Below are 22,157 nucleotides of genomic sequence, written 5' to 3' on the forward strand. Positions count from 1 at the left end.
ATAATAGTATAATAAGGCAAATGGAGCACACTCATGCCATTTGCATTGTTTATGTATCTATTTGTTTAAATTACTTAATAGCTATATTCAGATGCATTGCAATCTTATAAACTATCAATAGGCTACAGTTAGAAATAGCCAGGTCTCTAAATCATTTTATTGTCACCAGCCAAAATGACTATATGATATTCTTACAAACCAGTGGGTCAAAGTGGCTAGTAAGTTTTTGACCAGCCAAACTGAATTTTCACAAGCATTTTGCCGGTTGTCCAGTGTTAATTTAGAGCCCTGGGCCCTGGGCCCTGGCCCGAGCCCACCATAAAAGCCATATTCCTACTGTACCCATAGTATATTAATGGGTGGTGCTCAAGGTCCCCAATGCTAATGAGTGCTGGTAGCCTATATGTGCTTTGTGTAAAAAACAATAGAGTGAATGTGTAAATACTTCAGGCGCGGAGTCATCGTCCAGTTCAGCGCGCGCTCTGAGTGGTACTTCGCCCCCCTGCGTCGCGCGCCTCAAGTGACGGTCCGGTGAGCACGCCCGGGCCCCTCGCGGGACACAACAATACAGCACGCCCTGTCCGGGCCGCTGGCGAGCTCGCCGCATCACATGAGCATCACTGCGCCGAGACAAAGGCCCAAACTGAGAGATGTAATCGTAAGTGACTGCGGCAATACGGGGGCGAATGGGAAAACAAGGCGAGGGTGGTCGGGAAGACGCGAAGTACACGTCCCTTTTATGTCACAACAATGTCGAGGAGCAGGGTGAGAAATATACACCACACAATTGCATCATCGGACATAGGCTACATACGTGTGATTCTGGCTGATGTGCACCCAAGTAAAGCAAGAAAGTACTGGGGCAAGAAAGAGGACTTTTCGTTTCATTTGTTTGGACCCTAATAAACAGCTGGTGGTAATTACAAAACAATGTCTCGGACCAATTACAATCACACCACCACCTCATATAACCTACTCTTTGTATAAGTGCACATTCCCTGACACAGCCAGGATTCATAAAAGACCATCCATGCATTCTGCATTTCAATGTCATATTTCTGGATAATACATGATAAGAGGGCAGTAGAGTAGAGTAGAGTAACTTTATTAATCCCCAGGGGGAAATTCAGGAAAATGTATAGGTCCAACAGTCCATTTAATGTGCGTTTACGCAGTCATCAGCAACTGTTGATTTAATTTCTCAACTCTAAACATTTCTGGAACGCAAGGGTAGAACTATACAGAAAGCATCAGGGGATGTGCAATCCATCCTGCCTCCCCAGCGATGGACAGTGACACGTAATGACAAGGAAAGCCTAATGGCAAGGAAAGACTTGACCTCACACGTTTGGACAGATCGAAAGCAAATTGAGATGGACCATTCTGTCCTCATTTGTCTGAATCATTTTGAACCTTCCTGGTTGAGTAAAGAGACGTGGATGCAGAGACACTTCAAGAGTTTTTTTTTTTTAAAATTACCCGGCGCATAATACACCAGGCTGTGTGCAACCTGTTACTCAGAAGGCACGGGTGGGCTTCTCGCTCACAACAGCAAAAGTAACGCCACATTATTCTACGTCCTTGTATGGAAAAGAGGTGACCTCACCTTCAACTTCCCTCTTTCTCTCAAAGAAACAAATACTAACTTTCGCCAGGGAGGGATAATAAGACACTTAGCGGGGAGTTGGGTGGGAAACCCGCTCTAGTCCACTCACGCACGCTGCCTGTGACACTGCGCCTGCGTGCTGAGCAAGGAGCGCCAAATTTAGCGGGAGGGAGGAGGTTCCAATTCACGGCCAGCTTTGTCTCCAGCTCTGTTTACAGTCTTAAATGTCAACCTGGTTCCTTCTCGCTAGCAGAACTTCACTCGTAAGCGCACACGCACACAAGTAGAGGAGCACGGCGGCTTCCAGCGCATCTGGCTCCCACGGCGCAGCTACATGATGACGAGACGGCCAAGACACAGGTAGGCTGCATAGGACAAGTGCCACTTGAGTGTTGAAAATTGCTCGTAGGATATTCTTGGTTCTACCAGATAAAGCCGCGCGCGTAAGCAACTGTTTATTTTAACGCGTTTGCTTTTCGTGAAGCTTCCCAGTGACAATTATGTATTTGCTCCGAGAGAAATTGGTGGTCATTTCTTGAAAAAACATTTTTATTTGATAGATCTGTCGTGGACTGAAAATGTGTTTTTGAGCGCGGTTGTATTCGTCAACTTTGGATTGAGCGCTACAGCAGGTGGACAGATGGCATGTGTGCGACTGCACGCCGTGCTCGCGCCGCTCGGCACCAGCCTTGTGCTAATATGTATGGTTACTTTTCGTAATTAAATGGTATTGCTGCTTACTAGAACAGAAATGTGGTTTCCGTGGCTATTGAGTCGTTTTTTTACATCAATCAATCAATGACATCAATCAAGGCTTGTGCGGAGTTAACCCACATTCGTAAAAGTATCCTCAACTTTGTGCGTAGAACGGCTCGAATAATCATTTCAGACCTATCTAAAACCACTTTGTTCAGTGTTGCAATGAATTGTGATGGGTATTTTCCGCTCATATGAACCAAGTAGTATATATTTCTGTACTCTCCCGCGGTTTGTTCTTAAAAGTTGCTGAGTCTTGGACACTTGTTTGTCACATTGTTGCTCGTATGCCGCGCATATGCATGCGTAAAATCGTGTTCAAATCCGAACGCCTTGAACTGATGTCTCCCGCGCGTTGTTTATGTGTCTTACGCTACATCATTAGTTTACATGAATGTTTAAGTCTTCATTCGACATTGTCAGCGACTTTTTAGCGTCATGGCTTAGCGACACAGGTCCATCAGCCACGCGAGTGCGGGTGATCCAAGTTGTGGCTGTGCACTTGTTGCTTCAGCGTGGGCTACTTGTCTCTGATGGTGTATGTGAGCGCGCTTGTCTAATAAATGTTGGAGAAAGATGAAGAAGGATTGCTTTTATTGATTGTATATGTGACACCAAGTGGAAATCAAACCAGGAATTTAAATATCACTGTGGGTAACCACGAACACGCGCGGTAGCGTGGGAGGACAACTTGCCTTTCTTTGATTGTCCTGTTATTATGTTTCCCCTGATTATTATTGAAAATAATGTATATCTCCTTCATAGGCCTAGTATACCGGCCTTTGCCAAGTCACTAATAGATATAACATCGCCAGAAAAGTGGAACTGAATGTAATTGTGTTCTTTTAAACTGCACCCATTATCATAACCAGAAATAAAGCTCGGGATTAAAATATATATCGCCTATATACACAAGTGGAACACTACACAGTGGTCGTCTCTGTGGTACAGTTGTCCATTAGGCCGCGTTGCCCAAGAAAGTGTGTGTGTGATGTAGTCTATACTTGTGGTAAGTTATCTGAATCGTGCATCGGACAGCGAGAAGCTGCCTGCGTAATAGCAACACCACCACACCGGCGCTGCCCTTCAAACCTCTCCATGTCGCCATCCACCGAACCCCGTTGTTCAGAGGCCACTGCCGATGTCGCCTCTCGCCCTGCCTTTGTCCCAAAGCACGTGATTGGCTGTCTCTATAGCAGGTGGAGTGATAATAGGGATTGCTCCAACAATATAAACGCAGGTTCAGACATGCACAGGTTGTGAAAAAAAAGATTACGTGCACTGGCTGTCATCATCCACACACGCACGCAGAGTCTCTGTGGAAACCGAAAACATCAGAACCAGTTTTTCAAAAAAATTATGTTCTCTCCACATCCTAGTGTATAATCTGTACCCAATCCTGCAGGATTGACTGGTTTAGTCAGTCTGCTATCCTGTTTTTTATTATTTATTATTTTTCCTTAGCCTCCATGGTGTGTGTGTGTGTGTGTGTGTGTGTGTGTGTGTGTGTGTGTGTGTGTGTGTGTGTGTGTGTGTGTGTGTGTGTGTGTGTGTGTGTGTGTTTGTGTGTGTCTTGGAAGGGGAGTATGTGGTGTTGTCTTGGTGTGTCTTGTTCTTGCGTCACTCACTTTCACTCTCTCTCTCCCTCTTCTTCTGACACCCCTCTCCTCCCTCCCTCTCTTTCCTTCCTCCTTCGGCTCTCTTTCTCTACCTCCCTCCTCTTTCTTTCTCTCACCCTCTCTCTATCCTTTACTTTCATTGTTCCCCTCTGGCTCCCTTAAAATCTCCCCTCCTTAATTATTTTGACCCTCACCCTGTCCCCAATCTATAATTTTACCCACCCCCCCTCTCGCGCCCATCACACTCTCTCCCTCTCTCTCTCTCTCCCTCCCTCTCTCTCTCCCTCCCTCTCTCTCTCTCTCTCTCCCTCTCTCTCTCCCTCCCTCTCTCTCTCTCTCTCTCTCTCTCTCCTCTGAAGTGTGTACAGTAGTGAAGAGGACGATGAGGAGGTGGAGACGTATGACCATGACTACGACGGCTCGCTGAGCAAAGGAGCCAAGCGACACCTGGGCAAGACCCGCTGGACGCGGGAAGAGGTGTGTGTGTGTGTGTGTGTCTGTGTCTGTGTCTGTGTGTGTGTGTGTGTGTGTGTGTGTGTGTGTGTGTGAAGGCCTCTGTCTATCTTATCTACACCACACGTCATCTGTTTGTCTTTCTTTATCTCCCAGAATTCATCTGTCTGTATTCCTTTCTTTGTCATCAGACATCCATAACATATATAATGTTAACCACGGCGTTATAAAATTGCTGTTACCAGAATGGCAATGACCAAGTCGTGGTGCCTTACTAAAGGCCCTGTATTATGTCATAGTATTGTAGTGCTATGGTAGTTAACTCTTCAATGACTATTACAGCGTGCCACTGGAGGTATGGTGTGCATTAAGGGGCTACTACTTACCAACCTTAGTTTCCTCATCTCAACAGTGTGCAATGCCCTCCACTCTACACCCCCCCCCCCTCTGCCTGTCCTCCTCACTGCACTGCCATTGGCCAATCCCTGTCCTCCTCACTTGTCATCACTTCTTTTGCACTCGTCACCACGAGGCCTACGATGAGGCGCTTGCTTTACATATCCAAACAATGTCTTCCTAGACACCCCTCCTAGCTGCATGGACAATTGTGCGATGTCTATCATCAGGCCTGATCCAACATGCCACTGGGCCCACTGTGTAATTAAGAATGCAAAGCCCCATGCAAATCTCTCCAGGGGCACACACACCTAAAACCTGAAACCTGCGGTGCAAGTCAAGTGTATTGTTATCATTCGTTCGTGCTGAATTGTGTGTTACTACACGAGTGTTACAGTTGTAATGCAGGGACGGATTGAAACGAGTTCCCCGGGCAAAAACGAAATATTTGGACTGTGTTATATAAACTGTGCTACCTAATAGATCAGCCCCCCTTGAAAACCCTTCTGGTCCCCAAAACCTGGGCCCTCAAGGCCCATCCAGTAGCCTTATAATGTGTTCACCTTGTAATGCGTTCCACCAGTGGATGTACATCAGTGGAACTCCACCAGTGGAGCGCTGTGCTAATCATTGAAAGACCTTAACTACTATAGTCCTATAGTGATATTAACGCAGAGTATTAAGTAATACAATTGCATGCCATTGCCATTCTGGTTACAGCTAATTTATAACAGGCCCCATGAGTTCATACATGTATATACCGCTGGTTTTATGCACGGTAGTTCTCTCCGCGCTGCATTCTGGCCAGAAAGATCAGGATCCCGGGCAGCAATAGTGGTTGCACTGCCCCAACTTGTAGAGTCCAATAAATACACATATAAACAGGAAAAATGAACGTAGAGGTTGTGATGTTAATAAAATAAAAATCTTTTCCACCAGGACGATAAGCTGAAGAAGCTGGTGGAACACCATGGCACTGAAGACTGGAAGGTGATCGCCAGCTTTCTGCCTGTAAGTAGAACTTGCATTCATGAATAGTAGTAGTAGTAGTAGTAGTTTGTGTGTAGTAGTGTGTGTGTGTGTGTGTGTGTGTGTGTGTGTGTGTGTGTGTGTGTGTGTGTGTGTGTGTCTGTCTGTCTGTCTGTCTGTCTGTATGTGTGTCTGTGTGTCTGTGTATGTGTGTGTGTGTGTGTGTGTGTGTGTGTGTGTGTGTGTGTGTGTGTGTGTGTGTGTGTGTGTGTGTGTGTGTGTGTGTGTGTGTGAGAGAGAGAGGGGGGGAGACACCTGCTTTTGTGTGTGTGTGTGTGTGTGTGTGTGTGTGTGTGTGTGTGTGTGTGTGTGTGTGTGTGTGTGTGTGTGTGTGTGTGTGTGTGTGTGTGTGTGCGAGCGCGCGCGTGTCAGGCTGTGTGTGTGTGTCTCAGTGCCTTGACATAAGTGAGTGAGTGAGTGAGTTGTACGAGTTGTCTGATTTGCATTGCCAATGAATGGCCTTGGATGGAGCACTCCCATTGGCTGTGGAGTTTTGGCTCTTGGCCCAGGTGGAACTGGGGGTTAGAAAGGTGTGTGTGTGTGTGTGTGTGTGTGTGTGTGTGTGTGTGTGTGTGTGTGTGTGTGTGTGTGTGTGTGTGTGTGTGTGTGTGTTTGGGAAGGGGGAAGGGATGGCTTCTAGCATTGTTATAGGGTGCACCTGCCTGCCAGTGCCACGCATACACACACACACACACACACACACACACACACACACACACACACACACACACACACACACACACACACACACAAACATATCATTTGTATCTGACAGGGCACGGCAGCATAATGGGGAGTGTGTGTGTGTGTGTGTGTGTTGGGGGAGGCGGGGGAGGCAAATTTTCATTTCTCCAAATATAAACGCAGCTTTGTTGTGGCCCCGGGCCCCTGAGTTGTGATAGGCCAAGCAGAGCCGAATGGAGCGAGAATAGGAAACTGGCTGTGTTTCATTTCCAGCAGTAACCCCGAGAGAGGACAGACAGACAGCCTAGCGACCACCTGCCACTCCGAGATCACCCACACTACACTATGCCTGCCACCCGCCCGCCTGGCCTGCCTGCGTGTCTGCCAGGCCACTGTGCCATGAGTCACATACACTGTAAAGCATGGCAGGCCAGTTAAACCTAAAAAAGCTAAGTTGCCCTGCTGCCTTAAGTTTGTAAGTTAACTCAACTTGAGGCTTGACTCAACTCGAGACTCAACTCAAGTTGATTTTACACAATGTAAGGCAGCAGGGCAACTTACTTTTTGACGTTTAACTGGCTGCAATGTTTTACAGTGTATTGTAGGATAGTGAGACAGTAGACATTACCGAGATAATATAGGGCTGATTCACTTTCATTACATTACATTACACCAGTACATCACATATTACAGAGATATGACGTTGCATCACATTGCCCACAGGAGTTATTACATTATTACGGTAAATTACATTACATTTACAGCAACCACCTGCTAGTCTCACTTACAGTACGCACTCTGCCCACTGCCTGTCGCCGCCGGTCACTGTGACATGACTGACATACGGTGGATAGGGAGACAGTAGATGTAATACAGAGACGTTACATTACATATTACATTACACATTACATAGCCTATTACATTATCACAAAAAATATGATATGGCATTTGCAGATGCTATCACATTCTGGGTGACACTGGGATAGCTGGACAGAAAGAGTGCTGCACTGCATGAAGCTACTGACTCCACAGTATAGTCAGAGATGCTTTAAGTATATAGAGATATGCCAATGTAATGGGTTGCTATGGGCACCTAACATGACCAGGTTCCGTCCGGTCTGCCTAAATTGGTGTGTCATAATACTCCTAGCATTGAATAGAACAGAACAGGCAGCAAGTTGGAAAAAAGCATTGCTAAACAAAATTAGACAAATGAATAATTAAATCATACCAAAACAATTTACAGCTAAACAATATCCCCATGAGTTAGTATTACAATACTATTCATTATAATAATCTATTGCATCTCCGAACATGCAACTAATCCTTATTTGATATCCTCATGGGGCACTGACAGACAGACATAGACTACGGTTGGGAAAGGGGGCGCACAGACAAAAATAGTCTGCGGGGGCCAGTATATGGGGGGCCTTGTCATGGTAAAGTTTGGGAACCCCTGAGCTAGATTCTAGCAAAGACACACTGTGTACCACTTTGGCGCTCTTTTGCAGCACGCAGCAACAGCAGTGATAGCAACCCAACACATATCCAGTCAGCCATAAAGCGAAGAGTAAACATCCATAAACGTTGTTTACACGGCTTGATTTCAAATGGCAAACAAGCGTTTACTTATCCCTTTATGACTGTGAATGTTACCAGATGCACATACACAGTCACTGGTGGTTCGCTTACGACTCTTCACTGAAATAACTGGTGTCACCTGCTCCCTCCCAAGTCACCTGACTTCTCTCCAGGACATTAGTGTTACTCACCTACCGTTTGACATTCCAGAGGGAGGAACACCTGTACACACACACACACACACACACACACACACACACACACACACACACACACACACACACACACACACACACACACACACACACACACACACACACACACACACCTGTACACACATGCAACTCTACACAAACAGACTCGGGATATCGATTCCTTGGAACAGGATGAGCTGGAGACATGATATATATCTAAGTCCACAAACTGACTTCTCTCTCTCTATCTCTCTCTTTGTGTGTGTATGTGTGCGTGTGTGTGTCTGTGTGTGTGTGTGTGTGTGTGTGTGTGTGTGTGTGTGTGTGTGTCTGTGTGTGTGTGTGCCTGTGTGTCTGTGTGTGTGTGTGTGTGTGTGTGTGTGTGTGTGTGTGTGTGTGTGTGTGTGTGTGTGTGTGTGTGTGTTTGCATGCTGTCACAGAACCGCTCTGATGTGCAGTGTCAGCATCGGTGGCAGAAGGTTCTGAACCCCGAACTGATCAAGGGGCCGTGGACCAAGGAAGAGGACCAGAGGGTAAGACTTAATGTCATTTGGATTTGGGCTTTTTGTTTGTTTGTTTGTTTTTTCCGCAACATAAAACCTGTTAAACTATAAAAATGCAATGTTGACTCAACGCGTAGGTAGCCAATTTAACCTGTTAAATTTGTTGTTACCAATGACTATTACAGCGTGCCTCAGATGGCACGGCGTGCATTAAGGGGCTACCATCTTCTAGAGTGTATTAAGTCCAAGAGTACTTGAGTACTTCAAAGTGTTGAATTAACACTGCCCTTTTGTAAGCGTAGCGCTCGGCTCATATTAGACTGAGAGAGAAAGAAACACACTCCCTTTCTATAATGGGTGAGCACGGGAACCCCCTTAGACAACCCACGTACGGTATGGTAGGCCTACAGCAGACCTCAATAAAAGAATAGGGAGTCCAAGTCATGCACCCTTCTGATTTCATATCCTTAAACATTCAAAGGAGAAGTGGCCCTCATATAGCAACTTGTGGAGTGATCTGCCATTGGACATGGCGCTGATCTGCTGACTTTGTGGTCGTGTGGTGTGCGGTATAAAAATATATGTGTAGTAGTAGTAGCAAACATCTTCTAGTCGAGTAAGATACCGCAAACCCCACCCACCCAATGCAAAGGAGTGAGCTCAAGTTCGGACTTCTGAGGGGGCGTTGTCACCTTCTTCTTCTTCTTCTTCTTCTTCTTCTTCTTCTTCTTCTTCTTCTTCTCTTCCTGTGGCGTTTGGCGATGGCTTGCATGATGATGTGCGCTACCGCCATCTACATCGGTGAAGGAACTCCAATTTATTCACAACCTAAAGTCTCCCTAAATGTCTCCTAACCTAAGATCTCCTAAAGGGGTGTTCACCTACCGTCACATAGATCCAGGGAAAGTACGGGGCTTGATTTATCTCACTCTACTAGAAGATGTTTGGTTGTAGTAGGATAGGCAGGATGGAGGAGGTTTCAGTAGACGAGGTGCAGTTCTTATATTTCACCAGCAGGGGTCAGACCCACAGAGCTCCTTCAGCTGTCCATGTGAGAGTTGAGTGGGTGAATGTAAACTGTGAAAGTCATGATATAGGCTTTCCCTCTCTCGCTCTGTCACTCTCTCGCTTTCTCTTTCTCCTCCTCTGTCCTTCCTGTTTTCTGTCAATCCATCTCCTCCTTTGTCTGTGCTGCTTTTGCAACCTTTGTCTGCTTGTTATTTTCTCATTGTCCTATCTTTCAATCTCTCTCTCTCTCTCTCTCTCTCTCTCTCTCTCTCTCTCTCTCTCTCTCTCTCTCTCTCTCTCTCTCTCTCTCTTATTTTGTCTGTCTGTGCTGGCTTTCCTTTCACCCTTGTGCTTTGTTGTTTTTGTGTGCGCGTGTCTTTCACAATCATCACTACAGCCCTAATCACGTTTATCACATTTTAGTTTTTCTCTTTTGCTCCACTTTTCTCTCTATTCCCATTTCTCATTTCATTACCATTTCACGGTCTGCTCCTCTCCATATTACAATCTACATATTGCAAAGATGTTACGTATCTATTATCATCCTATCCTTTTCTCTCCCCCACTCCTCCTCTTCACCTCTCCCTCTTCCTCTTCCCCTATCTACATCACCCTATGTATAGCACATTGGGTTAGCGGTTTCTATGTGAAATGGGCCGTGTGCTGCAAATAAAGTGGCCTCGTACCAACTAGCAGAGTTTGGCGTAGAATATTAGTAAAGTCTCCCTCCCACAACCTCATATATTATCGGTAGAGGTGAGCGATCGGTCTGGACCTTTAGCTGAGTGGTATCGTCAGAGAGAGTAGAGAGAGAGAGAGGTTCCATTGGCCCATTGTTTCCTGCTTCTATTATTGCCCCCTTTAGGCAGACCTAGGCAGATCTGAGGACTGTTCTATTCAATGTAGGAGCATTATGACACGCCCCTTTAGGCAGACCGGAACCTGGTCATGTTAGGTGCCCATAGAAACCTATTATGTTGGCATATCTCTATACTTAAAGAATCTCTGGTGGTATCGTGCCGTGCCTCCCGTGCCCGAACTGGAGTGCTGACTGACAGGTCGCAGGTCCGAGCCTCTAGCGCCGCACTAGCACAGATGACCTGAGTGACCTTGCCTATCTCTGATTCTTGAAAGTGGGGAGCTTGGCCAAAACATTTTCTGCACAGTCAAGACCTTTGTCTATGATAATATACTATATTTTGGATTTGAGCAACTTTTTTTTCTTTCAAAATCAAAACCTGGCTTGCCAGATTCTCAAGAATTAGTGCTATGCTTCCCCTGTAGGTGATTGAGCTGGTCCAGAAGTACGGCCCCAAGCGCTGGTCGGTGATCGCCAAGCACCTGAAGGGCCGCATCGGCAAGCAGTGCCGCGAGCGCTGGCACAACCACCTGAACCCGGAGGTGAAGAAGACCTCCTGGACGCAGGAGGAGGACCGCATCATCTACCAGGCGCACGAGAAGCTCGGCAACCGCTGGGCCGAGATCGCAAAGCTGCTGCCGGGCAGGTGGGCTTGTGTTTGTGTGTTGTTGTTGCGCGCGCGCGCGCGTGTGTGTGTTTGTGTGTGTGTGTGTGTGTGTGTGTGTGTGTGTGTGTGTGTGTGTGTGTGTGTGTGTGTGTGTGTGTGTGTGTTTGTGTGTGTGTGAGAGAGGCTCCCTCTCTCATTGTCTGTCTGTCTGTCTGACTTCCTCTCTCTCATGCTCTCTCCTTATCTTTCTCCTCCTCTCCATTCTCTCCTCCCCCACTAGGACAATTAATGCAAGAGCCAATGTGTTTAATGTGTTTTTTCCATCTCCCCTCTCCTCCCTCTCCCCCCTCTCTTCCCCTCTGTCCTCTCTCTCCTCTCATCTCCTCTCTTCTACTCTCCTTTCCTCCCCTCTCCTCTCCTCTCCTCTCCTCCCTCCATTCCCCTCTCCTCTCTCCTCTCCTCTCCTCTCCTGTCTCTTCTCTCTCTTCTCCTCTCTCCTCTCCGCCACCAGGACGGACAATGCCATAAAGAACCACTGGAACTCTACCATGCGGCGTAAGGTGGAGCAGGAGGGCTACCTGCAGGCGAGCGGCCCCAAACTCAGCCCCGTCTCCCTGGCCGGCTACCACAAGGCCCACCTCATGGCCTACCCACACCACGCCCACAGCCACACGCACCACGCGCACCCCAACGCACACTCGCCGGTCAGCGGCCACCTGACAGCCTCCTCGCCCCTCAGCCCGGACTTCCCTTACTACATCTCCGACTCCCAGCGGGTGAGGGCACACATTGGACACACAAACACACACACAAACACACACACACACAAAACACATACGCACAGTATGCACGCACACACACACACGCACACACACACACACACACACACACACACACACATGCACACACACACACACACACACACACACACACACACACACACACACACACACACACACAAAACAGGCAGACATGCATGCTCAGACGTTACACTGAAAAATACACAATTATGAACACATACAGTATGCAGCAGACTTACACACATACACACCCAAACGCACAAAACTCAGCGCTAAAGTGACAGTTCATGGCTCCATCATTCACTTGAGCAGCAGTTGAGTGGACCTGTCGCACATGAGGCAGGATGGAGCTCTATCAGTGCTCTGCTTATGTTTCCTGTGTCAAATAAATCATCTCCGAAAGAGAGTGCTGATTTAGCCACACGTGTCGTTATCCCTGCTTGTTCCTACACTACTCCTTAAGGCGCTCCAAGTGCCCTGCGCACACACCAGTTCTTTGAAACTATTTGTGAATTCCAGAATTGTCATTTCATTTGTTTAGTCTGACAGAATGCTCTTTTTTAACAGTATTGCTGTACTTTATTTTCAGAGTGTCAGACTTCACGAACTCACCCTTTGGTGTAATCACATGCAGCCATATTGGTCACATGACTTATGCTCTGTCTTTTGATTGGCTGTGCAGGGTCCGATGCCATTACTGAGCATCCTGAACTTCCCCCAGCATGGGACAGCTGCTATCCAGGTAACTCAGGGAAAGGTTTTGTTTGTCAATGTCAACCATCTTATTTTGTAGTACCTTCTCTCTGCCCTGTTTCATTTGTATTCTCTATTTTATATTCTCCTATAATTTGTCCCCTCATTGTGTTGTGTTTCTGCATATTGTATAAAATCTTTGGTAACACTTTACTTGACGCCGGCATTATACACATGACATAACGGTGTCAGTCACGCATATGTCATAAACATTATGTCAAAGTCATAAACATTTTATGACTATGTCATTAAATTACATTCAGTTATAGTATAGACAACCCTAACAATGTCAACTTTTCATGACCATAAAGCATTTATGACATTGACATCATTATTATGACTCATCCATGAATGTGTCACGACAACTGTTTTGACACTATTATGACACTGTTATGTCATTCGTATGACGCCGACGTCAAGGAAAGTGTAACCAAATCTTTAAATCATAGTCTTTTGTTTGTCAATCTACCTGTTGTTTACTTTCTTACCTCTGTTGTGTACTTACCGGTATTGTTTATTTCTTAATTTCTTCCTTTCTCTGTCTCTGCCTTTGTATTCCTCTCTCTCTCTCTCTCTCTCTCTGTCTCTCTGTCTCTCTCTCTCTCTCTCTCTCTCTCTCTCTCTCTGCCTCTCTCCCTCTCTCTCGCCATCAGAGACACTATCATGATGAGGACCCAGAGAAAGAGAAGCGTGTGAAGGAGATCGAGATGCTTCTCATGTCAACAGAAAACGAACTCAAAGCTCAGCAAGCCCTACCAGTGAGTAGGGTTTTTTTTACTTGAATGCCTCTTCCCGTGTGTGTGTGTGTGTGTGTGTGTGTGTGTGTGTGTGTGTGTGTGTGTGTGTGTGTGTGCGTGCGTGCGTGTGTGTGTGCGTGTGTGTGTCACGTAAGCCTTGTGTATGTGTTTGCATGTGTGTGTCTGTGTGCTAGTTTGTGTGTGCGCGCACACACGTAAGCCTGTGGGCATCAGCGTATGTGTGTGAGTTTGTGTCAGCGTTTATGCACTTCTGTATCTGGGTGTGTGCAGCACCCACAAAGATGGTGGCACAACATGTGTGGGTGTGTGAGCGTACGCACATGTTGCTTGTGTGTGTGTCTGTCTGCGGGTGTTGGAAGGTTAGGGGTTGGGGTGGGGGTTTGGGGAGTGTGTGCTTTATGCTGGTACACTACACACTGAATATAGTGTTTTTGATTAACAACCTGGCGCTGTGGGGAAGGTGTGGAGCCTTTGGCCACATCCACCATATCAAGCCCCTGTACACACTGATACACTATTTTCCTCCTTCTCTCTCTCTCTCTCTCTCTCTCTCTCTCTCTCTCTCTCTCTCTCTCTCTCTCTCTCTCTCTCTCTCTCTCGCTCTTTCTTTCTCTCTTTCTCTTTCTCTCTCACTCTCTCTCTTGCTGTCTCTCGCTCTCTCTCTCTCTCACACACACACACACACACACACACACACACACACACACACACACACACACACACACACACACACACACACACACACATGCACGCACACACACACACACTTTGCGTTGCTTTTTTGTGCATGCCAGTGTGGGTAGTATGTGTAATTGTAGGAAGCATCTGGGGGGGTCTATTTCGCAGACCAACTGCAGCTCTGATGCAACGCCACCCTTATCTCACCACAGAGTGTTCTGTGTGTGTGTGTGTGTGTGTGTGTGTGTGTGTGTGTGTGTGTGTGTGTGTGTGTGTGTGTGTGTGTGTGTGTGTGTGTGTGTGTGTGTGTGTGTGTGTATGCCTTTCGCAACACCCCCCTGCACTGTACACCACCCATCCTGGCTCACTAGTTCCCCTTCTCTCAGTCTCCCCTTCAGAAACACACACACACACACACACACACACACACACACACACACACACACACACACACACACACACACACACACACACACACACACACACACACACACACAGAAACACTCTCATGCTCACCCAAACACACCACATAACATATGCACACATACAAAATACATACTACTTACACAACGCACACAGACACACATGCTCCCACATTACGACATCTACACCCACAGTCACAGTCACCCCCCATTCAATTCAATTCTAATTCAGTTCAATTCGATTTGATTCAAAGACCTTCACTGGCATGACGAATAGCTAAATGTATTGCCAAAGCACAAAAAATGCAAATAAGATGCACTCATTTATACTAATGAATACAAATCTCTCCAACCCCACCTCTCGCTCCCTCAGATTACCAGTTATGTGTGGCATCATCGTAGTGATGGTTCTCTGGCCGCTTCGCCGCTGGACCATGGCTGCCTCCCGGAGGAGAGTGCCTCCAGCGCCATCGCCCACGACGACCACGACCACCTGCCCGGCTTCATCGAAGAGATCGACTCGGTCAGTGCAAAAAAATTGTTTTTAAAAAAACGGAACGTGGCTCCACAGTTCACACATTCTCAAAACATGGCATAGAGGTTTCCGTTATCATATTCACATACCGTAACATTGCTTGATTTATTCTTGTCTGTGTGAAACACTTTACGCATTTGAAGTTGACTTTTTAAACATTAAATGGTATACCTGTTGATACTCTCTCACACACACACACGCACACACACACACACACACACACACACACCAGAACGTATTTGCGCATTCCGCATTTTGACCCCTGGCCGTCATCGTTTCCTCAGGCCCTCTCCCCCTGGCGTGACCTCAACGCCTCTCAGCTCTCTGATAGGAGCGTATCCCAAACGGACAGCGCGTCAGCCAATGAGGTCGCGAGGGTCGGCGCTTCTCCCGCCCAGAGCGGAGACAGTGGCCTCTTCTCATTGGCTGGCTTTGTTTGCTCCACCCCAAAGCGCCCCAGCGCAAAACACCTGCCCTTTTCGCCCTCCCAGGTAGCTAAAGCAATGGCTGTTTCGACGATCAGTCGAGACGCACAGTAGTAGATGATTGGTAGTGCTACGTTCAGCTAGAACTAATCAACCACCCGTTCCAACAACACTAATAATCACACCGCTAGTCCTCCGAGTGATTCCACATGTAGCATGCTGTCTGACTAATTATCACCATGACAACTCCCTCCGATTCTCTCATTACCCATGATGCAGTGCTCATTTCCTCTCTCTCTCTCTCTCTATCTCTCTCCCCCACTCTCTCTCTCTCTCTATGGTTTGGTCTCTTGCCAGCTCTGACTCCATTTTTCCTGACTCAGTGTCACCACCACAACCCCACAGTAGTGTCACCCTAGGCTGTGTGTGTGTTTGTGTGTGTGTGTGTGTGTGTGTGTGTGTGTGTGTGTGTGTGTGTGTGTGTGTGTGTGTGTGTGTGAGTACGTGCGTGCGTGCGTGCGTGCGTGCGTGCGTGCGTGCGTGCGTGCGTGCGAGCGTGTGTGTGTGTGTTGAGTTGCGTCACTCCTGGTGCAACTTACTTCTCCCAGAGCTCTGGCCTTGACCTCTCCTCATCTGACCTCACTGTGTCTTAGTGGGCGAAGCACAAGGTGTAGCTCATTGACTTCCCTCCACCACCATCATTACTACCAACCACACCTTATCATTAACTTACACTTTACCGGCTTATTCGTTAAACGCATTTTGTAGATTCGAAAAGATATATATTTTAATATTTAAAATAAATATTTAATATTTAAATATTTAAAATGTTAAATATGTGTTCGCTTTGTTTCTGTAGTTCTTCACGGCACCTGCAAGTGTGGAGAGTTCTGACGGTGACCCGACGCCCTCGGCCCTCTGCTCCCAGAAGCCTCTGCTGGCCACTCCACTACACCGCGACCACGCCCTCTCTGGCCAGAAAGAGAATGACATGTACGAGAGGGTTTTTTTAAAAAAAATCTCTTCGTGTCTTTACAGCTGTTGTTTTGAGTAGTCAGCTAGTGACATTTAGTTTTTTTTGTTACTTACATTTTTTGTTACTTTCTCTCAACCACATTTGCTGTCTCTCTGTCCTTTCTTTTCAAGTTTCAACTTAGTTGTCGCCAAAAGGGCCAATTAAATACGCAGCAAGACAATATAAACACATATAGACAACAGATAGCACGGGGCAGACCATAAGGTCATTAATTTCCTTCCCCTCCTGAATGTTTTTTCCTTTTTTTCACTTCCACCTCTCAGGTTCAGGACCCCTAACCTTAGACGTTCCATCATTGAGTCTTCTCCACGCACTCCTACCCCTTTCAAAACAGCACTTGCCCTCCCCGACATCAAATATGCACCACTGAAAATGGTGAGTTTCTCTTTTTCTCTCTCTCTATGGATTCTGTGGCCAAATATTCCAAAACCTTGTTTTACCTGTCCATTCAACCAGATGACCATTCAACCAGCCAATCACCTATCTGAATTGGACAGGTAAAACCAAGTGGTTTGGAATATCTTGAACTAGATTGTAAGTAATGAATCTGTTTTTGCCCATTGCTGCTTGGCACAAGACCTATGTGTTGTTGACCTTGTTGTATTTCGTGTTTGTCCAGAGTCACAGCCCCCCACTACAGGAGGAGGAGGGGGGGGACCGCATCAAGCAGGAGCCCATGGAGACAGAGGTCACTCCTGGGGGAGACCAGCACAGCCTGCCCCCCCTGAAGAAGATCAAACAGGAGGTAAGATATATTGCTCTTACGGCAGTAGTCCCTCTATACCAGTGGTTCCCAACCTATGGGTCGGGACCCAACCTATGGGTCGCCAAAGATCCACAGTGGGTCGCGAAGCCCTCTTGATTTTAAGGGGTTTCATTTTAATACCATATATAGTGAATGTTAAATAAATGACAAAGCATATAAACTAATATATGCATAGAAGCAACAAAATGTAAGTGATACATTTAACATTTATTCTATCTTTGACTGAAGACAAATTGAGGAATAAAATGATAACTAAGGAGTTTTCACAGGAAACAGAGTATCCTGTGATTCCCTCTCATGCGATTGGGTCACCAAAGCTTACAATGGTAAAAATATGGGTCCCTGAAGAAAAAGGTTGGGAACCACTGCTCTATACAAATAGGGTGCAAACAGGAGATAGGACATTTCTCTGACAGTAGTAGTCCCTTTATACTAGTAGGGTGCACCTCGCTTCAGAGCTGAGCATGTACGCATCTTGCCTCAGAATGTATACACTGTGAAACATTGCAGCCAGTTAAACGTTAAAAAGTAAGTTGCCCTGCTGCCGTAAGTTTGTAAGTTAACTTAACTTGAGAAAGCCTTGAATTGAGTTAAGCCTCGAATTGAGTTAAGCCTCGAGTTGAGCTCACTCATACAAACCTAAGGCAGCAGGGCAACTTACTTTTTAAAGTTTAACCATCTGCAATGTTTTACAGTGCAGCGTAAGACAATTTGAATCATGGCATGCAAATGATAACCTCTGCATTGCACGCAGTTATTGCGCCTCTGCATTAACAAGACAAGAAATGCTGTCTGTATGCCTACAGCATTTAGGGCACTCAGTGAGTCACTGAGCCCTCATGAATCCCTCATGTGAGTCATATTGTACTCATTACAGTCGTTGACTCATTACTGTCTTGACCTCGTGGCAGATGGAGTCCGAGTGCGAGAGAAGCCAGTGTCTGCAGTGGGAGGGGCCTGAGCTGAATACGGAACTCTTCCCCCCAAGTGGCTCCACCCACAGCGCACCTGTAAGTGAACTTTGACCCTCACCTCCACCCCTATACATACAGTACATGCAGTACGCACAGTATTCATCATACATACAAACATATATACACACATACCGTGCACACATTCATGCATGCATACAGTACATACACATCCGTATGTACATGTGTATCTCTACAAACACAAATTCATACATAAATGCAGGCTCTGCACACACCTGTGCATGCCCTGCACACATACATTATGCATCATGTACAGCATATACCTGTTCGTGTGTGTGTATGTGTGTCTGTATGTTTAGAGGTGTGTGATTCTCTGTCTCTCTCTGTATCTCTTTCTCTCTCTCTCTCTGTCTGTCTCTCTCTCTCTCGTGTCTTCACGCTGCTCTCCTGTCTCTCTCTCTCTCTCTGTCTCTCTCTCTCTCTGTCTGTCTCTCTCTCTCTCTCGTGTCTTCACGCTGCTATCCTGTCTCTCTCTCTCTCTGTCTCTCTCTCTCTCTCTCGTGTCTTCACGCTGCTCTCCTGTCTGTCATTTGGTGATGTCTCCACACCATCTCCATTCTCGGTTTGTCTCTCACGTTGCCACACGCACACTCCCTTTATCACTCCACTTCGCCTTTGTCTTTTAGTAATGTCACTACACGCAATCTGCTGTGTTCTGCCTGATCACTTATCTGATGATCTCTCTCTCTCTCTCTCTCTCTCTCTCTCTCTCTCTCTCTCTCTCTCTCTCTCTCTCTCTCTCTCTCTCTCTCTCTCTCTCTCTCTCTCCTCCTTCAGGACCTGTTGACCAGTTCTGTGCTGATGCTACCTGGCTCTGCCAAATCTGAAGATGGACACAGGGCCTTCCACCTGCCCTGCAAGAACATGGGCAACCCACTGCAGGTGATGCACGTTTTCAACACACACACACGCACATGTACAAGGACACAGGTGCAGTGTGTAGCCAGTTAAACGTTAAAAAGTATGCTGCCTCAGATTGAGAAATCCTCAAGTTGAGTTAAGTCAAACTTACAAACTTAAAGGGGTATGCCACTATTTTGGGGCTTAATACAGTTAAAATCGTTGGCCGGGGTTTATAAAGGTGGTAAAGTGTCTTATTTTTCATGTAAGCCGTTGTCTTGCTTTAAGACAAGTTAAAAGAGGGAGCATGTCGCTAAGCTAGTGAAAGTCAATGGATCCGTGTAGCATGCTACAACTTACTTTTTTACGATAAATTGGCTTTCAAAGTTTTAGAGTGTACACCACACACACACACACACCACAGTACAGCACACATCATACACACACACACCACAGTACAGCACACACACGCTTCTTGGTCTACTTTTCCATCTTGGTCTACTTCTTGGTCTGCTGTAGCTCCTTCCTCATAGCCCATGTTTCTATGTGTCTCTCTCCGCAGCTGAGCGTATGGGAGCAGGTGGTCACTGGGAAGGTGGAGGAGCAGATGCTGCCTTCCGAACACACACACCTACTCCACAACTCCTTCAACACACGCACGCTGGTGATGTAGATGAAGGAAGGGGGGGAGATAGATGTTATGAGCGAAAGAAAGAGAAGAAGAAGGAGAGGGAAACACAAGAGAAACAGAGGTGAAGGACAGGATCAACTATATATATATATTCCGTATATTCAAAGCCAGTGAACTTGAGAAACACTCCATTGACAAGACTGTCTTTGTTTTTTTTGTTTTGTTTTTTGGTACAAATTTGGGAGAATTTTTTTATACACTTGTTGGATTTTTTCACAGCCAACCAAAGATACTTGCGATATTACGTGTGTGTTCATTTCTATCACTTTGTCGTCCTTTAATTTGTTTGTTATTTTTGTTTGTTTGTTTGTTCATTTTTTTATCATTGTGTTTTGTATATTTTGGGGGAAAAGACTTCTCATGATGGGCTCAGCCTGTGTTATTAATATTAATATTAATATAAAGATCAATTATAGTAATAATTTATTGTTTTGTAAAGCATAGGGGGATGTGGGAATAGAGAGAGAGCTAGAGTCTTGTCAGCAATGTTTGACATCAGTGTTACCGTGCTGCAGACTCACTAATTAATTACTCGTGCATAAAGCAGGGGTGTGTGTGTGTGTGTGTGTGTGTGTGTGTGTGTGTGTGTGTGTGTGTGTGTGTGTGTGTGTGTGTGTGTGTGTGTGTGTTTACACTCCTTCAACATGGGAAATCACACTTGTATGTGCGTGTGTGAATGCGTGTGCCTGTGTGTGTGCCTGTGCATGCAGATTGTGCGTCCTTAAAGCATTATCACGATTTTTTTCCTTTAAATTTCTAAAACAAAAAAATCTGGTAATTTTGAAAAACCCTTAAGTAGTTTGCTATGTGAGCGTTGAACCTATGTATTTCAGAAGGGCCACCTCTCAGGTGCATTGCGGTCAGCTTTGCCCTAAAGCACTCCAAGCCATTTACAAACACCGCTAACACCTGCCATTTCAAGTTATGTGGCTAACCGATTGATGGACGATTGATCACGTCAATCGATGATCCACATTGTCTTGGGCGGTGGTGGGCGGATATTTCAGGTTTACATGACCTCTGTGATTGGCTAAGACCTGTGTAATGGCTGCCTTACCAAAGGCACCCTCCAGGGTCCCTTTTCAGGTCCAAATGATCTTCCATATTGTGAGTTTTCTTGTGGATATAGCTATGGCAGCCAACTGTTTTCTATGTATAGCCGTAGTTAGCCATTGCACAAAAGAAAAAATGTTTTACCTGCATTTAAAAGACATATTTTGATAATCAAATGAACTGATTTGCAGTGTCATTTTCATGGTGTCTTGATATTGACAATCAAAGTGTTGAGTAGAGTCTCTTTATATGTGCAGCTCAACACAGTAGCACTCCAGCCCGACGATTTCCATTGATGGGTCACCCCAATGGGATGTAGACATTCCGGTAAAAGTGTTAACTTTTACAAAAGTAAAATGTGTGTTTTATATACAATACCTAAACAAGCTAAATTGTGGTATTATACTTGTCTGGGTTGCCCTGTGAATATGTCCTTCACTGAACAAAAGCCCAAGTTTTGCTGTAAGGTAGCGCTGGTGGTCTAGCTGCATTGGGCAAGTGAATGACAATGTCTCTAAGCAACACCAGGCAGAGCTTTAGTGTCAACAAAACACTGCACTTGAACTGAAAACAATCATTTCTATACTAAAAAAAACAAAACAAATTTGTGTTGCATTTGTGACAGAGGTTTTACAACTCCTCATTCTTTGTGTTATGATTTCAAATAAGAACACTTTTCAGCAAAAAAAATGACTGCTTTGTATTAGTTGCCTTTTTTACATGAAAAAAAGAACGAATTTATCAGCATTCGAAGCATTTTATACTACAGCTGTTGACCAACATTAACACTTTTATAAAATGTGTGTTTTTGTGCTGCCTTTTATATTGAATCCATTTCAGTTAGTGTTTTTTTATACACGCCCTACAGTGGCAAGCCAAGTTTTGTTACGAATCCTTTTTATAAGTAATTTCTTTTGTTTACTGCCTTTTGTAAATAAAGTGTGTTTTTGCAACTGCGGTTTCCTCTCCCGTCTGTACATTTAATATTAACTCTTTGCAAGGGTCACGTGACATGTAGAAAACTTTGAACTGATGATTTTAATCAACATCCTTTATGGAGAAATCCATCACTAGAACTCTACAAGGCCAAGTCGTAATATGTCAATTTACAAT

At 45.7% G+C, this 22,157-nt stretch overlaps 1 protein-coding gene across 1 annotated transcript; it reads left to right on the top strand.

The window, feature by feature from the left end:
- The first annotated feature begins 1,851 nt into the window (after nucleotides 1-1,851).
- Nucleotides 1,852-21,983, top strand: myb (v-myb avian myeloblastosis viral oncogene homolog). The gene is made up of 15 exons (XM_063223123.1): nucleotides 1,852-1,966; nucleotides 4,341-4,458; nucleotides 5,770-5,841; nucleotides 8,759-8,851; nucleotides 11,114-11,334; nucleotides 11,807-12,071; nucleotides 12,778-12,837; nucleotides 13,502-13,606; nucleotides 15,080-15,229; nucleotides 16,526-16,659; nucleotides 16,966-17,077; nucleotides 17,322-17,447; nucleotides 18,380-18,478; nucleotides 19,238-19,342; nucleotides 19,863-21,983. The coding sequence occupies exons 1-15, from the start codon at nucleotides 1,941-1,943 to the stop codon at nucleotides 19,971-19,973; spliced, it is 1,797 nt and encodes a 598-aa protein (XP_063079193.1). The 5' UTR covers nucleotides 1,852-1,940; the 3' UTR covers nucleotides 19,974-21,983.
- The last annotated feature ends 174 nt before the right edge of the window (nucleotides 21,984-22,157 follow it).

The sequence above is a fragment of the Engraulis encrasicolus genome, chromosome 18 (assembly GCF_034702125.1).
Source record: "Engraulis encrasicolus isolate BLACKSEA-1 chromosome 18, IST_EnEncr_1.0, whole genome shotgun sequence".
Classification (NCBI taxonomy): domain Eukaryota; kingdom Metazoa; phylum Chordata; class Actinopteri; order Clupeiformes; family Engraulidae; genus Engraulis; species Engraulis encrasicolus.

What these genes read in the sequence shown, in the direction of transcription:
- myb (XM_063223123.1), top strand. Translation starts at nt 1,941, where the DNA reads ATGATGACGAGACGGCCAAGACACAG. An exon ending in CCAAGGAAGAGGACCAGAGG is followed by an intron (nt 8,852 to 11,113) that starts GTAAGACTTAAT and finishes CTTCCCCTGTAG; the next exon opens with GTGATTGAGCTGGTCCAGAA. An exon ending in ATGGGACAGCTGCTATCCAG is followed by an intron (nt 12,838 to 13,501) that starts GTAACTCAGGGA and finishes TCTCGCCATCAG; the next exon opens with AGACACTATCATGATGAGGA.